Source organism: Gopherus evgoodei, chromosome 5 (assembly GCF_007399415.2).
Source record: "Gopherus evgoodei ecotype Sinaloan lineage chromosome 5, rGopEvg1_v1.p, whole genome shotgun sequence".
Lineage (NCBI taxonomy): Eukaryota > Metazoa > Chordata > Testudines > Testudinidae > Gopherus > Gopherus evgoodei.
Genome location: NC_044326.1, coordinates 73,202,309 through 73,212,676, shown reverse-complemented (window position 1 = coordinate 73,212,676; position 10,368 = coordinate 73,202,309). Strand labels below are relative to the sequence as shown.

The 10,368-nt window shown below is 41.6% G+C and overlaps 1 protein-coding gene across 1 annotated transcript in view; it reads right to left on the bottom strand.

The window, feature by feature from the left end:
- Positions 1 to 2,373: 2,373 nt before the first annotated feature.
- NEK1 (NIMA related kinase 1) overlaps positions 2,374 to 10,368 on the bottom strand; it is a 126,753-nt gene continuing 118,758 nt past the window's right edge. The window contains 1 exon segment of the mRNA XM_030563916.1: positions 2,374 to 6,274. Within this exon segment, the coding sequence (XP_030419776.1) occupies positions 6,261 to 6,274 (14 nt within the window). The 3' untranslated portion in view covers positions 2,374 to 6,260.

The following is a 10,368-nucleotide window of genomic DNA, read 5'->3' as shown; positions in this document are numbered from 1 at the left end:
TCTACGAAGGATTGGTGGATAGCTGACACTTGTGCCCCCGTGTCTCTCCACGTAGTAACCTTCTTTCGCCCACTCTCAAATTTTCCCTTCGCTCGGTATTTGAGAGGCATCTGGGCCTGGGGATCTTTTGTGTGATGGTGGTGTAATGAACTGCACTCGGATGGCGTTTTTTGGACAGTTGGCCTTGATATGTCCCAGTTCATTACACTTGAAGCATCTTCCATCTGATGGATCACTGGGCCGAGGTGAGTTACTGGAGACTGGTGAGATGGAAGAATACTGTGTCTGTGGTTTTACTTGGGTTGTAGGTGGAATTTTTGGCTGCCCTCGGTTGTAGGGTTTATGGTCGGTGTGCCCCCTGGGGTATTCGTTCCCCTTGACAGTAGCTTTCTTGCTTTCTGCCACTTCCATCCATCTGGCTCCAATCTCCCCCGCCTCAGCGAGATTTTTGGGTTTTCCATCTTGTATGTACCGTGTTATGTCCTCAGGAACACCATCCAAGAACTGCTCCATTTGTATGAGGAGGTGCAGTTCTTCCAAGGTTTTAACATTGTGTCCTGATATCCAGGCCTCAGAATTTTTCCCAACGTAGTAGGCGTGTTTGGGAAATGACACATCTGGTTTCCACTTTTGGGTTCTGAAACGCCGACGGGCATGATCCGGGGTGATCTCCATTCTGTATCTGGCCTTGGTTTGAAAAAGTTTATAGTCGTTCATGTTCTCCTTAGGCATTTCAGCTGCCACCTCTGCTAAAGGTCCACTGAGCTGTGGCCTCAATTCTACCATGTACTGGTCTTCAGGGATGCTGTACCCAAGACAGGCTCTTTCAAAATTTTCCAAGAAGGCCTCAGTGTCATCACCTGCCTTGTAGGTGGGAAATTTCCTGTGCTGTGGAACAATTATTGGCGCAGGCTTGTTAGGGTTGGCTGTGTTTTGCTTAGCCTTTTCTAATTCCATGGCCTGTCGGTGGGCTTCCTCTGGAGTTCCAGCTGTTTTTGGTGGTCTGCATCTTTGGCTGCTTGCTCTCTTTTGTAGGCTGCCTCTCTTTCTCTTTCTCTCAGCTCCATCTCTTGTAGTCTTTTTTCCAGTTCTCGCCTGTGTTCAGCTTCTTTGATTTGTTCTTCGGCCTCCATTTTTGTCTTGGTAGGCATGGTTCCTGTTTTCTTGTGTTGGGGTGCCCTCCGGTGTTTATCTTCTGAACTGCAGGCTCTGTTGCCTCCTGAGGTCTGCCTAGCACAGTGCCTTTTTCCCTTTCTTCCTAGCCAATTTTTTCAATGTGAAGTAAACCAGAAAAAACACTTTATTTGCATGTATATAGTGCTGGTATTTGCCTCCTAATGGGAGTGCTATTGTGTGACAGAAGACCCTTAACAGTCTCTTAATGGTTGCTTGCTTAATATGCAAGCCACAGCTGCCAGAGAGAGCAGAGAAAAAAATTCTCTCTGGTTCCCTTTTAAAACCAAACTGTTTCTCTCTGCTAAAAAGCCCCTAGCAGAGAAAAGAAAAATATAATATTCCTACTGGCTTCTGGATTCTATCTTTCCCAACGCTGCCACTCATGTCAATAACCTAGTCCCAGATTTGGACCTTAGCGTCCAAAATATGGGGGTTAGCATGAAAACCTCCAAGCTTAGTTACCAGCTTGGACCTGGTACTGCTGCCACCACCCAAAAAATTAGAGTGTTTTGGGGCATTCTGGTCCCCCCAAAAACCTTCCCTGGGGATCCCAAGACCCAAATCCCTTGAGTCTCACAACAAAGGGAAATAAATCTTTTCCCTTCCCCCCTCCAGGTGCTCCTGGAGAGATACACAGAAGCAACCTCCGTGAATCTAAGCAGAGCGAGTCCACCCTCTCTAATTCCAGTCCTGGAAACAAAAACACTTCCCTCTTCACCCAGAGGGAATGCAAAGTCAGGCTAGTACATCTAACACACACAGGTCTCCCCTGACTTCTTCCTCCCACCAATTCCCTGGTGAGCTGCAGACTCAATTCCCTGGAGTTCCTCACTAAAGAAAAAACTCCAACAGGTCTTAAAAGAAAGCTTTATAGAAAAAAGAAAGAAAAATACATACAAATGGTCTCTCTGTATTAAGGTGACAAATACAGGGTCAATTGCTTAAAAGAAATATGAATAAACAGCCTTATTCAAAAAGAATACAATTGAAGGCACTCCAGCAACTATAGACATGTAAATACAAAACAACAAACCACTTTTGTACTCCCAACTTGGAAACAGAAGATTAGAAAGCAGGAAATAGAAAAATCCTTCTCTAGCTGAGAGAGATTCAGGCAGAAGACAAAGAACTCAGACACAAACTTCCCTCCACCCAGAGTTGAAAAAATCCTGTTTCCTGATTGGTCCTCTGGTCAGGTGCTTCAGGTTACTTTTTTTTTTTTTTCAGGTGAAAGAGACGTTAACCCTTAGCTATCTGTTTATGACAGGAGGCCTGAGTGAATCCCCATTGGTTCCCTGGGTACCACTGTGACAGCCATGGAGACTGAGGCCACGGGGCCAGCTGCGGTGTCATCCACATAGGTATTGGAGCTTGTCTTGCAGCTAGGGAACCTCATTCTGAATCTGAGCTGGATCCCAAGCGGTAGCTCCCCTGTGACCAAGACCGGGCTGAACGATGGCTCTGTCCCAATCAGTACCGGACACTCCTCCCGGAGTTAGGTCTGGCTGAGCTCAACGAGTGCCTGGAACGGCAGATCCGTGGTGGCACCAGGCTGGTCATCTACGCCTCATGTTTAACAAGCAGTACTGGGACGTGGAGTGGGACTGGGAACCAGAATGGGCTTGGTGTCATGAAGATGCAGCTGCATGCAGTGACACCGTCCTGGGGGGATCAGCGATGGTCTGGGGACAGTACCGTCATTCCCTTGACCTGTGCCTGGAATGGTACTGGTGCTGCAGAGATTCTGGGCACGAACTCTGAAACTCCTGCTGCAGGGCACGTGCCTCTAGATGTCTGCACCCGGTTACCGGTGAGCCACACCTCAAGCCTATCATTGTCAGACACGTGTCAGCTGCAAGAGGGTGATCGCTGGCCAGACCTCCTCTGCAAAGGGAAGCGTTGCCATAGAGGTAGAGACTATGGTGATCCAACTGCAGGTTTACACCATGACTGGGGCCCCGCAGGGGCCAGAGCGGGCAGCACCAAGAGGGATAATCTCTCATGCCACTTGGAGGGTCTCTGGCATGGATGGTACCCGGGACTAGAGGCTCTGACAATATGTTCTGAATCAGAATGCCTTTGCCTGGCAGACTGATGGTCCCCATACCAGAAGCAGTCGTGGAGAACTATCTTTCTGAGGCTCTTAAAAGTTTCTTTGCATACAGAGCACCTCTTGGCTTTCAGCTTGCTCAGTTTGGGCAACTGTGTTCTGATGGGGGGAAGGAGTGAAAAAATTGAGGGAAGAAGCTCAAAACTCAATTTGCAGTAAACAGGAATTCTGAATGCACAGAGCTTAAGGATCAGACCCACAGTGGTCTAATTTTAATTTTTTTCTACAATGGAAAGTCATTACAAAATTAGATCCTCAATAAGTGATCTTTTCCCTTAAATAATTTTAAGGCTCAGTAAGTGCTGAGCCTAAAGAGCATTTCTTGAAATAAATTGCCATAACTTACATTCAAAATACTACACATGCTATGGACAACCTCCTCCTATAATTGGCTGGTGTTTTATGTTAACTGCCAACCAAGTATTTAAACAATTGACATAAAAATATAATTATTCTACACAGACTAAAATCTGCAAACATTAGTATTGATCCTCTTCTGGGTACAAATAGATTAATATTATTCTAAATGTGGAGAGATTGATTTTTCCACACTTGAATAATATTCTTATTTGCTATTTCATGCACCTTAAATTAGCTCTTGAGGGATTTAGGAGAACTCAGAATTGGTTGGAGGGCCTTGAGATTATTCTCTTTTTTAAATGTGAAAAAATATGCATGTATTCTGCACAAAGTTAACTGGCTAAAGTACTATCATCATCTTAAAAGCTTGTATTCCACTCAGTATGGCCAAAACTTCCTACTCTTATAGGAAGCAAGCCATGCCTAGTGTAGGTTGTGTGTTAGAAGTAACACACATTTACGTGAAATTCTGGTTCCACCGAAGTCAATACCAAAATTTCCATTGACATCACTGGGCTAGGATTTCATCTCAGGAATTCTGTGGAAGTTCAAGATTCTAGAACAAAAGCATCCAACAGCTAATTTGATGTATATTTGTGGTCTAAATGGCATATTCAGATCCTGAAGAATCTGTGATTTTTTTTTTAAATCTTGTTTCTAAACAATTACAAAGTTAACGTTGAAAATATGAACTAGAACCAGTGTCAAAGGGTGCATCTGAGTCTGCAGACAGCTTGAAACAATGAATTTAAAAGCTGTGAGTTCCCCCATTCCCAGTTAATCTTTTTATACAGTTATCTCTATAGACATTTGAACTGTCAAGCTTAACTACTTCACTGTTGATCATTTCAGTGGACTAAATGGGGAAGAGGAAGAGAATAAAGCCTGGAGGGAAGAACAGAGTTGTTGAAGAAAATGAAATGCAGAAGGAATTAAAAAAAAAAAAAAGACATAGTAAACACAAAGAGAAACAAGAGAAAACATGGGGAAACACAAGAAAGGAAGAGCATAGGTCATAAAGGTGAAGTTAGTATTGTCTGAATCAGTAGAAACATTAAGGTACTGAATAAATAATAACTGAAACTTTAGGTAATACATCACGACCATTTACCTCTGATCTTTGTACAAATCTCCCACTGACATCAGTGGGATTTCACTGTGGATTCCTAAATTTATAACCCAGCCAAGGGAACAATGGATTTTGACCCTCTTCCTCCAATTAATCTGACACTTTGGTTCTAAAACATGTAAAGAAACAAACAATTCCACAGAAGCAAAAAGAATTTAACACTGTTTTACCCTCCTGCCCCCCTGCAATGGGCAAGAAAGGAATTTTTAATAGTAATAATATCATAAAAATAAACAGTTATACAAAAATCAAATATTTATTTATGAAGATTAGAAATAATGTACACATTAACTTTAACTTAATACTAAAATAATTTGACTTTTAAATTTTTCCAACTGAGATTGCTATTACTCAGGGTTTGAAAATCCATCCCTCTCCAACAGAATAAGTGAAAATTCTAAGTTTCATTTGATCTGTAATACTTGACCTATTGTACACACAGACTAGTAACACTTTCTAGTCATTGTCTCTGGGGGAAAAAAAACAAAAACACACCTTATTTTGCCGGTATGGTGCTCCCTCTGACAGAGGAACAGAGTACAGGGAAAATCTAGGTTTATACAGTCCTGGGAGCTCACACAACAAATCATCAGTGTCAAAATGACAACAGTAACATAGTATTTAAGTATTTAACAAAGATATATTATCCAATTTTCTTTTTCTCTGTGTGGCAGGAGGGGAAAAAAAGAAGAGCAGCCTTAACTTTGGCACAGCTTTAGAGTTAGAGAAGTAGCAAAATTTGAAGTATTAATGTCTCTGCTAGAAAGATTATGGCAGAAACTCTCCAGTTCCAACTCTCCATTACTCCTTTGGAAAAAAAATAAGTTTTTCAATGACATGATAAAGATCAGTTTGCCTCAACTTGCAAAAATCTATTAAGATAATTTAGGTGACACTGGTTAAAAAATGACAAATTGAAACTTCAACATGCTACCAGTTTTATTCTAAAAAACATGAAATATTCATACTTGGGCCACTGATACAATGTAATTATTTAAATACAGTCTAGCTGGTCAACTGAAAATTAAATACAATCTTTAGTAGGGATAAATAGAATTATTTTTAGTGTGTAGTGAAGAGCTAGAAGCAGGTATTTTCAAAACATAGTAATCCTTTTAACTCCTTACACCTAACAGCCAACAGTTAATATGGCAAGGCCTCTATTACATGATAAATCTATCTTGATTTAAAAAAAACCACACATCTTCTGAGCCATCCTCTGTATACTTTAGTTGAAATTTTTAAGATAAAGTGTAATTTCTGCAGCAGGTAACTTTAAAAATGAGGAAACATATTAAAGGAAATACATAAACATCTCATCTGAAATATAGGCATGTTTTTCCATCTTTTTCATGCAATCAGCACACTTTTCTTATGTCTCCCACTTTCCTGCTCCTTATTCAGTTATTATTACATTTTCCATCGTAACTTGCAATTCTGCTGTAAGAATCCAGACACCTACATATCACACTTCTTGACTCAGGTTTATTCATCATTATCTGTAGAGACGGGAAAAAAGACAATTTAGCAGATTCACTAAAACTTAGTAAGATAAATAGTTAATTAAGCAACCATATACGATAAAAATTCTATTATGAAGTAAGATTGAAATGAACTTCAAAATTATTTTTAACAGATTTCAAAACAGCACTGAAAGCTTTATGCATACAAGCCTGTAAAGCAAAAAACATTACATCTTTACTGGACTAATAAATTTCTTAAGATTCTTGCATTCTATATAGCCTGTTCAACTTAATCACATATAACAAGCTGTTATCACAATGAAATCCTTTCACTACCAAGAAAGGAGAGATTACTCACCCTGTGTAGTAACTGGAGTTCTTCAAGATGTACGTCCATATGGGTATTGCACTTCAAACGTGCACATGCCCTTGCGTCTTTGATCGGAAATTTTCGGTAGTAGTGCCCATTTAGCTAACACATCTACCCTTCACATTCTTGTGCCCCCACACCAAGGATATAAAGCATTGCGGGGGCAAACAGACCTTAGTTCCTTCTCTATTGCGAAGCTCCACTAGGGATAATCTGAATCAAAGGGGAAGGAGATGGGGTAGTGGAGCACCACTTGGTGGACACAGGTCGAAGAATATAATATAACCAGAGATCTATCTTGAGAGCCTCTGCATGGAGACTGGGGATCACTGAAATCTGTCTGCAATTGACATAAAAAGCCTAGGATATTTTTCTAAAAAGTGTCTGGTTCTATCCAAGTAAAACGCTAACAGCCTCCTCACATTTAGGGTATGGAAAGAAGTTTCTTATCTAGTTTGATGTGGCTTGGGAAAGTAATTGGAAGGTGAATGGTCTCATTAATATGAAATTCAGAAGAAACCTTAGATAAATTTTTTTTGGATGGATTCAAAGTAACACCTTTTTGTAGCGAACACTGTGAATAGAGGGTCTTCCATTAGAGCCCCCAGTTCCCTGACCCTAAGGGCAGAGGTGATGGTCACCAAGAATGCTGTCTTCACAGGTAGATGTAAGAAGCAGCACGTAGCTAGTAACTCAAAAGGATGTTTCATGAGGCAATTAAGAACAAGGATCTCTAGTTGGCATTCTGAGACAACAGATGGGTAAGAGGCAAGTTGGATAAGATAAGGATACCAAACCTGTCTTGACCAAGGTGGAGCAATCAAAATGATTACCATGCGGTCTTGCTTGATCTTGTTGAAAACTTCTAGAAGCAATGGTGGAGGTGGATGTGCATAAAAAGAGGGCTCCCTGTTCATGAAATGAGACTGCCATCTCCTAGAGATTAAGGCTCAAAACCTGCCCTGGAACAGAATTTGTTGCACTTTGTATTGGCTGCTTGGGCAAAAAGATTGACCTCTGGGAATCCCCAAGCTAAAAATAGTCTGTTGAGGACTAATTGTCTAGCTCCCATTTGTAATTTATGGAGTAATGTCTGCAGAGATCATCTGTCATGGTGTTTTTATACCGGGCAGTTCGGCTGAGATGACTATATTATTGGCTATGCACCAATTCCAGAGTTTTATCACTTTGGTGCAGAGAGAGAGAGCGGAATGTGTGTCTACCTGACAATAGATATAATACATTCAGGCCATGCTGTCTGTCATTATCTTGACTGAATTGGTTCTGATTAGAAGGAGAAAATGAAAATGAATATTCTGGCCACTCTCAACTCCAGAAAGTTGATGCGGAAGAGCTGTTCTTGCAGTGATCATCTGCCTTGAATTGTGTGGGGTCCCAGCTATATCCCCTATCTCAAGGAAAAATTCATCTGATGTTATGACGACAGTAGAGTGATTTTGGATAAATGTGGTTCTGGCATGGATATTCACAGGGTCTTCCCATCAGTTGAGTGACTGCAGAATCCACTGGGTAACAGATACAAGCTTGTCCAGACTGTGCTTGTTCAGTCTGTAGACCATCCAAAGCCATCACTGGAGACACCGAAGATGTAACCTGGCATGCTGAAATACAAGCTGCTATGTGCCCGAGCAGTTGAAGACGGTTTATTACTGACAATTGGGGAATGCACTGAATTCTTGAGATGAGATTCTTGAGGGTGAGAAATCTGTTGGAAGGGAGACAAGCCCTGCCTGCCAGCACATCCAGAAAACCTTTTATAACATTTAGACACTGAAGCAGTATCAAAATTGACTTCTTGAGATTGACCTGGAGGCCTAGGCTGCAGAATTGGGATTGTATCACCTGTAGAGCTAATAATGCTTTCCGATAAGGTCTGCCCTGAACAACTAATTGCCTGGATAAGGGAAGATGATTATGCCTCCATGATGAAGGTGTATGGCTGACTGCTATAACCTTTGAGAATATTCTTGGAGCCAAGGAGAGGCCAAAAAGGAGCACCTGGTACAGGTAATGGTCATGGTTGAACAGGAATAGAAGAAACCTCTTGTAAGAAGGTTGGAATGCCACATGAAATTCATAAACCAACCTCCAGAATCTAGAGAGGAAATTATGCCTGCACATTATTTGTTCAGACGTCTGAGGTCTAGCATTGGCCTTCATCCTTCGTTCTTTTTGGAAACCAGAATGTACTTCGAGTAAAATCCCTTTCCCCTTGTGCTACACAGGAACCAGTTTTATGGCTCCTAAACACAGAAGAGAGGCAATCTCTTGTGTCAGCAACTGATCATGAGATAGGTAGCTGAAAAGGGATGAGGTGGTGGGCAAGGAACTGAAATTAAATGGTGCAACCAGATGTTATGGTTTCCAACATCTATTTGTCCGATGTTACACTCTCTCATGCAGCTTAAAATTGAGAAAGACGGTATCCAAAAGGGGGGATTGACTGTAGGACGGAATAGCAGTAAGACCTGTCAACTAATCGGTTGAGACTCCAATCCAAGCTATCAAAACCGGTGCTTAGAAGCTGTGAATGGTGGGACGAAGTAGCTGAGGCAAAAGCTGGCTTCTTTGAATATCTAGGTCTCTTGGTTAGTAACTCAGGTGGCCTATGGAAGTTAGAAAAATGGTGGAGAAGAAACCTCAAGATTTCAGAAATGTGCTAAACCTTTTGTTCACAGGTGTATAGATCCTGAGGGATTTGAGCATGGTTCTTAACATGAGGGTGAAGAAAGTCAGTGGTAGACTTAGCAAATAGTTTGCTGGTTGTTAAAAGGAAGGTCTTGAACAGTACTCTGAACCTCACTAGGGAAACCCAACAGCTGCCACCAAAATTCTCATCGCATCACAGTCACGGTGGTTATGAACTGTGCTGCAACATAGGCAGCATCTAAGGAGGCATGTCTGTAATTATATTTTTGCCAAAGTTGACCTTCCTGATGCTCAGCCGGAAAGTGTTGAATAAGAGAATTAAACTTGTAAATAATTATATTTTGACATAAGCACCTAGTGGTTCACAACTTGAAACTGTAATATGGAGTAGGACTTACAACCAAAGAGGTCAAGTCCCTTGTTGTCTTTGGAGTAAAGGGCAGACTTAGAATTGTATTGCCTACCTTATTCATTGATGGCCTCCACTACAAAAGGTATGGGGCAGAATATAAAAACTCAGAATCCTTGACTAGGAAATAGTACATTTTAGCTGCATATTTACAAGTAGGTGGTGTGGTAAGTGGAGTGTGCCAGATAATCTTAGCAGGCTCTGGCAAAGTTCATTGACAGGGGTGGCTATCCACATACAGACTGAGCTGTGCAAAATGTCCAGGAATTTATGGATAGAATTCTGGACCTCCTCCAATGGAATTTGAAGCATTTTGGCAATATGTTTCATCAGCTCCTGAAACATCCTGAAGTCATCTGCCATGGAAGATAGTGAAGGCATGATGGCTTCATCAGGCAATGACAACAAAATATTAACAACAGGTGTCACCTCTTTGTCAGCCCTTACCTCCTGCTCCTCAAAAATCTCCCCTCCCCTATTTGGGAAGGTGAGAGAGGAAGTTGAGAAGAATGACATTGTGTATTCTCCCTTTGGCAGTGAGTAGATGCTGACCTAAACTGGAAGAGGTAAATAGCCACAGGATCCCAACAAGGCCACTGAGGGAGGGGCCAAAGGACATAGCGTCATAACTCAGAGGGTGGGAGTTGATGTCTTGTTTCTTCCACAGAGTTGGTACATGTG